General features: G+C 32.2%; 1 protein-coding gene across 1 annotated transcript; it reads left to right on the plus strand.

The window, feature by feature from the left end:
• The first annotated feature begins 4,425 nt into the window (after window positions 1-4,425).
• Window positions 4,426-5,353, plus strand: LOC125873693 (uncharacterized). The gene is made up of 2 exons (XM_049554567.1): window positions 4,426-4,677; window positions 4,913-5,353. Exons 1-2 carry the CDS (start codon window positions 4,426-4,428, stop codon window positions 5,351-5,353), a joined length of 693 nt encoding a protein of 230 aa, XP_049410524.1.
• The last annotated feature ends 2,572 nt before the right edge of the window (window positions 5,354-7,925 follow it).

Consider the following 7,925-nt stretch of genomic DNA (forward strand, 5'->3'; position numbering starts at 1 on the left):
TTCCGAATTGTATAAATTCAGAATTTCCTAATGGTATAGATTCAATTTGTATATGATTACCCTAGCTTGTATATAATTATCATATTGATACATTTGATTTATATAATTTCTGAAAAATTCATAAATGTACAAATAAAAAATTTGTATATACTAACCATTTTTATATATTGGCGAGAGAATTATACAAATGACAAGTGAATTATACAAACGAAAATACCTACAACAAACGAAACTACAGTTATGAAGCGTAATTAGGGAAATTGTAGCTAAGAAGACTTATTAAGTTTAATCTCTTTACTATTTATGAAATTTTCTTTTTTAATTGCATCTGGGACAATAAATGTGGATATGGGTCGGGTGGGTGGGAGAAAATTTGATAGGTTGGAATTTAAATTTGTCCAATAGAAAGATGCAACGTAATAATTAATAATAATAATTTGTCTAAATATAATAGGAGAAGAAAAAAGTGTCACATGTAAGCACCACAAAAAAATAATAATTATTATTAAAAAAATCTATTAAAAAATTGATTGTAAAAAAACAATAATTGCCATTAAGAAAATTAAAAAACTTATTGTAAAAAACAAGTTAAAACGGTAGTTACTTGTAGAAATGGGGTAGTTTATTTTTCATTCATTTTTAAAATTAATAGAAAATCTGTAAAAAGAACTCACCACAAAAAAAATTAATTTAAAATCTAAGAATCTAAAAATAAAAATAAAAAATTGCAATCACTTAAAAAAAACTTTAAGTAACATAAATCATCAAAATTTGAAAATAAAAACTAATAAATAGAAAGATATACAAAGTAATGTATGTTGTCCTTTAATATGACTCTCTTTGTTTGGAAATTAATTAAACGGTATCCCTCAAGTATTTGAATTGGTACAAAATTACCCTCCATCCACCTTTCGGCCTTAAAATACCCTTGCCGTCCACCTTTTGGCTCAAAAATACCCTTATGTCTAACGGATCATACTCATAAAGTGGATGGAGGGCAATATTGTACCAAATCTCATTGTTTAAGGGCATTTTAGACCCTTTTGATTAAAATAAGTAAAAATTATAGGAATGACATAGTATAGGATATAAATTACATCCTCTCCCTTCTAATTTTCATCTTACAATAAATCCCTTAAAATAATGAGCAACTAGATACATTAAGGGGTCGTTTGGTTACTGTATAAGAGACATCTTATTCATGTATAAAAAGTTGCATTAGCTTTACTGTGTTTGGTAGAAGTTTTGTATTAGGTATAAAAGTCAGCATAACTTATACCACGCTTGGTTGGTAAGAATTTAAATGTTGTATAATAGTTATTCATGTATTAATTTATACGGTGTTTGGTTGCATTTTTGTAGTCCTACATAATTAATACCAACATAACTTATGAGGGAATCTATGTATAAAGTTATGCAGGGTAGAAGGTGGAATAAGTTATGTGGGTATTAGTTATACATGTATTAAAATGATAGATTACATATTTACCCTATTAATTTATTTTTTATTTTTTAATTGGAAACTTTACTGTTTCCTATATACGTTTGTTGTTTTTATTTCTTTTTATATATAGATCATTTTCATTTCTTTTAATTTATTTTATTTTATTTAATTGGAAACTTTACTGTTTTCCTATCTACGTTTGTTATTTTTATTTCTTTTTATATATAGACTATTTTCATTTTTTTTTATATTTACCGTTTTTATTTATTTATGCAAATATAAATATTTTTTTAATATTAGAGATTTGATTGTATATTTTTTGACGGTACATATGCTAATCAAATATTAGCATTATGCTGGAGTTGTTCTATCAGTTTAGGATTTTTTTGTTTCCAAATTAGATTATTTCTAGTTGTTTTTGTTTTGTCTATTTTGTTGACCGACTTGGTCGCTCTTGGACCTTGTTTGGACACATTTTTATTTGATGAATAAATAGACATGGTCCAATGTTGATTAAAAAAAATAAAAATATTAGTATTGTATATTATTCAATATATTCCACATTTTATTAACATGTATTATTATTTTCTAAATAATATATATTAATAATTTACTACAAGTTTAATATAATAGTTAATAATTCATGTATTGTAATCTCTACATAACTAAATAATACCTACATAACTAATATTCACATAGTTAATACCCGCATAATTAAACCCTGCATAACTAATACCTGCATAACTAAACCCTGCATAACTAAACCCTGCATAATTAATACCTGCATAACTAAACCATGTATAACTAATACCTGCATAACTCTAACCAGTAACCAAACGGCCCCTAAGGGTTACGAGATACATTATCTATGATACATTGTAATTAGGAGTTGTTGCGCTTAAAAAAGAAAGAAAAACGTAAATTTGATTTTAATAATTTAAATTCCCACAATTCACGCATGACAGGTTGTTAACCTTCCATCCATTTACATAACTGATTCAGAAATTTAAATTTCAAAATTACACCTTCTTCATCTATCAACAATTACAGTAAAAAAAAGAGCTAAATTCCTAGAACTCGAAGAAAGCAGCTTTAGAAGATGAATATATCGATTTTGTTACAGCATTCTAGAATTTGGGTTAGCGGTGTTAATTATGAAGGTTACAAAGTTGATGGAATTGTCGTTGGACAATCTATTACATTTATGAAACTAAAAGCGTTGATTTTAGATGAAATTGAGATCGATGTTGTTAGAAAAAATATTGAAATTTGATACATCGTAGAAGGAAACTCGAGTCCATTGAAAATTAAGAACGACATGGGTGTAAAACTGTATTTGGAAGTGAAAAGGAATGAGCTTGGGTTCGCTATGTATCCACTATGTATTGATATAATAGACAAGATTGGTGGAGAGATACATAACTTTGATGGTACATCCGGAGAAATCATGTGCGTCGAATGTACAAAAACAGATATAAAAGCTCTTGCTCTGGTTGAATCAAGAATTTGTGATTCATATTATATTTCAGAATTAGATGCTACAAATTACATAACTGATTTCAAGAGTACAGATGCGAAGACGAGTTAGTTTTATAAGGATAAAGCAACACTCGTAGATATAATGGCAAAATATAAAATAAAGAACAACTTCATTTTCAGAGTGAAGAGATCAGATAAAAAAAGGTATTGGAGTGTTTGATCTTTAATTTGAAGTAGTTTTCTTCATTTTTTAGATATATTAATGATGATAGACTTCTATTTCTAATGTGTGTGATACATAACTGTAATTAGTATATGTATCATAGTGATAAGTTTGTTGGTTTCTGATGATTAGAACAGATTGGTATGATAATTATGATTAGCTGATTTACATTGTGTGTATCCTGCTAAACTATTGAATTTGATATATAAAAATATTGTTAAGTAGTTGTTGTGGTCATTATTATGGATGATACATTAATGTGCATAATTATTTGAAAAATTGTTAAAAACTGTAACATTGTATATTTGAAATGTATCTATTATATAAATTAATATGGTGAAATATTTGTGCAGTTATGTGTTAGTGTGCTTTGGTGATGAATATGGCTGGAGTTTAAAGGCTTCGTGTAGAAAGAAATCTGATGTATTCAAAGTGAGATACTTCAATACTGAACATACGTGTCTAATGGGGGGATAGAATTCTAACAAAAGTACAAGCAATAGTTAGGTTTATTAGTGGTTTGACTGCCCCTAAATTGGTAAATCATAAACGAATTCATACGCCGAAAGATGTTATTGATGATATTAAGGAATTCTATGGGGTTGAAATATCATATCAACAAGCATGGTGTGCTAAGGAACGTGCACTACAAATGCTAAAGAGTAAACCATCATATGGATATAGGCAGATGTTGAGATACATATGCATGTTAAATACTGTGTACCCAAATTCATATATAAGGATGCACAAGTCGGAAAATAATGAATTAATGTATGTTTGCATAGCCTTGAGACCATTGATGTGAGGGTTCGACTACTGCAGACCGATAGTTGTAGTCGACGGTGCATATCTTGGTGGCGCTTACAAAGGTACTTTTGTATCAGTGAGCACACTGGATGGGGCAGGTATGACTTTTGTGATACCTTTGTAATTGTGAAGTTATTTTATTTGTATAATTAATTTATCTATAGTGTAATTTTTATGTATCAAAAAATAAAATGTGTGTTGCTTTGCAATTAGGTTGCATAGTGCCATTGGCATATGGTGTTGTAGACACTGAAAATGACTGTTTGTGGACATGGTTCTTCGAACAATTCAAAAATGCATTTGGCGAGCGTGAAAACATGTGTATTGTTTCCGATAGAAATGAAAGTATTATGAAGAGTTAAGCATTGTGTTTCCAAATGTACCTCATTGTGCATGCATATGGCATCTTTGGAAAACTGTATGTTCAAACTTCAAAAGGAGCAAAAACACACTAAGTGATCTATTCTACTCAATGGCAAAGGCATACCGTAAGGAGGATTTTGATAAATTAATGACTAAGGTGGTAAAAGTTGATCATAGGGTGAAGGATTACCTTGAGGATACTGGATATGAGAAGTGGTCAAGAGTTCATTCACCAGTAAACAGAGGTAGAATGATGACTTCGAACATCGCAGAATGTATCAATGGATGCCTTGTTGAGGCACGTCAGTTACCTATATTAGTTTTTTTGGAGATGTTAGAATTCTATTTGGTTCTTGGAACTGTAAAACTAGAGAAATAGCATCATATACAAAGGAAACATTATGGAGAAGATTTGAGGAGGTATTGATTGTAAATGCATCTAAATGTTAATAGATTAAGGTATTTATCAATATACATAACTTTATATTTTATGTATCTAAACTTGTATCATCTACCTATTTGATCAGCATTGCTATGGAAAGGATACAAAATATGTCACTTCATGTAATGTATCACTAACTTCTTAATGTTTTCAGGTTGTTCCATTGTCTGAATATATTTTCTCGGTTTATAAAGCTGGAAGAAGATACATTGTATGCCTTGAGCGGAAAGTATGTAGTTGTGGAAGATTTCAACTAGATGAGATACCATGCGCACATGCAATTGCAGTTTTAAAGCAAAAGAATGTTACGGATATGAATTCATATTGCTTTGATTACTACAAGCCTGATGCATTAGCAAAAACCTATGAGGTTGCAATGGCTCTAATGCCAAATAAGGAGGATTGGTCAGTTCCAGACTATGTTTTAGATGAAATTATGTTGCCACCTAGATACAAAAGATTGGTTGGACGACCAAAGAAACGAAGAAAAAAAAATGCAGATGAGAAGATAACAGTTAACAAGAATTGTTGTGGACGTTGTGGACAAGAAGGTCACAACAGAAGAACTTATACTTTCTTCCTGAAAGAGAAGTGAAGTATTTTTCTAAAAAAAAAAAATTGTGTTCCTGAACTATAAATTGCACTTGTAGAGATTTTTTTACTTTACTATTTAGATTAAATAAAGTGTATTGTTTACACGATTTAATTTAATACTTTATTTATTATGAGAATTGTTGTTCAACTTAATAAGTTGTTGAGATTTTTGTGTCAATGTTATATTCAATAGAGAATTATTGAAATACTGTTGAAAAAATAAAGAAATTATGAATGTATCAACTTTGAAAAATAATTAGTGTAATTGCATCAAAATTGAATCAATATTTGATAAATAATTTAAACAAATTAAGTGTCCCTAAAATTTGGCTTTTATATAGATGTGGATGCTAATCATGAATCATATACATTAAATGTTTATTGGGTACATCTGTAGTTTTAATACATTGTTTGTTAATAGTGTTGTCGGTCAATATAGTATTTTGCTATGATTTGTGTGTTGTTGTATATGATATATCATATATATGGATATGATACATGTGTCATGCACATATACTGTCATGCCCCGAGCTACCCCCGAGACATGGACACGGGACCAAGGACCACAAGTGATCCCAAGCTAACCCTGCTGGCATGATCATGAGCATACTAAAAATAATAAACTGATGCGGAAGCTAAATCATAAATAAATCTGAAAGGATGGAGAATACCCATATACTATAACTGAATATATCAAATCTGAGAGTTTAATACAAAAGAAATATCAAACTCAAAACACTATATGGGTACGCTGAACCCTAGTCCAACTCGGTATTATGCTACTCCCAATGAATTAAGTGGTTAACTGGTTATGACTGAATTTCTGTAAATACTGGATAGCTCGAAACTGAGAATGCAACAATTAATCTGATAATGACTCATTCATAAACTGAGGCATGTAAAACTGAATACTGAAATATCTGACCTAGCATGTGTAATTCAAGAACTAAAGAAATACATAGCTAGGGTTCTGAAATTCATGCGATAAACTGAGCAATAACATGATAATCTGATTTGGAACATCTAAATAACTAATTCATGATGATCTGTTGAGATTCTAGAAACCCTAGGTTTGTTCATAATCATGGAATCAAGAATCTGACTGAATTCTAGGGACCTAATGGACGAAAGGAACCCACTAGTGAAATCCCACATACCTGGTGACGAATTCCACGGAGAAATCTTTCAATTTCGGGGCTGGAACTGAGGAAACCTCGCTGCGTTCTTGAACTAGGGTTCTTGACCTTTTTCTCCTCGTTTGATTCTAATTCTTCTAAGTTTGATTAATGATTTGACTTAGGTAAGTTCTAGTTATGTTTCTAGGGTTAAACTAATTAAAATCTCATGATTTAAGGCCTAAATGACGTATCTTAGGGGTTAAATGAAATAGGAAAAGACCAAAAGACCCCTGAATTAACTGCTGTTGGAGTGACTGACGGAATGGACCTACGGTCCGTCAATCAATCGACGGTCCGTTGATCGGGTCCGTAGATCGAGTTTGCCCGATAGGGCTTCACTAAAACGGGCATAACATTTTACACGAAGGTCAGAATTTAGCAAATTTGGTGGCGTTGGAAAGATAATTCAATTATCTATCTAACCATTGGTCATGGGACACATAATTCATTTTGTGCCAAAAGTTATGACCATCTGAAGTTGACCCATCAATATTTTTCATCTAACTAGCTGTTAACCTCATCTACGGTCAGACCTACGGACCGTGGATGGAATTACGGTCCGTGCTGGTCGACCGTAGTTTGTGTCAGAGGCTGGTAAGGGAATTCTCGATCCACGAACACAGACCACGGACCGTGGTCTGATCTACGGACCGTGGGTCTGTCCGTGAGTCGGGACTTAGCCAAATTTTCTGAGCTGGTTTGGGGAGGGGTTGCAGTAGTGAACCACGGACCACCAGCACGGGCCGTGGTCTAACCTACGGTCCGTGGATGGTGACCGTAAGTTGCACCTGCAACTTCTCAAAATCTGCATTCTTGTCTGTTTCGAATACGGGGTGTTACATTATCTCCCCTTGGAACCATTCTTCCTCAAATGAAGACTAAACTAGCTTAAATGGAGGGAGAAGGTTGCAATCCATACCACTGAATATTGAGAACTAAATTTTTGACTGAACTGAGTTCCAAGAATATGCAAATACGCTGAAAATGCAAGTACACTGAAGGAACATGATTCTAAGACTGAATTTATGCATGAATGACTAAAAAACTGATGAGGAACTATTACCTCAAGCTGGAATGGAATCGGAAGGAAAGAGGTGAGGATACTTGGACTTCATGGCTGCTTCTACTTCCCAAGTAGCTCCCTCTACAGACTGACTCCTCCACAAAACCTTGACTGAAGTGACTTGTTTGTTCCTCAACCTTCTAACCTGACGATCGAGAATCTCAACTGGTACATCCTCATATGAAAGGCTATCTTTCACGGCCATACTCTCTAATGGTACTATGGATGCTGGATCACCCACACACTTCTTCAAAAGAGAAATGTGAAAGACTGGATGCACTGCTGCTAAATCTGCTAGCAACTCTAACTCATAAGCCACTTTACCATTCCTT

The sequence above is a fragment of the Solanum stenotomum genome, chromosome 8 (assembly GCF_019186545.1).
Source record: "Solanum stenotomum isolate F172 chromosome 8, ASM1918654v1, whole genome shotgun sequence".
NCBI lineage: Eukaryota > Viridiplantae > Streptophyta > Magnoliopsida > Solanales > Solanaceae > Solanum > Solanum stenotomum.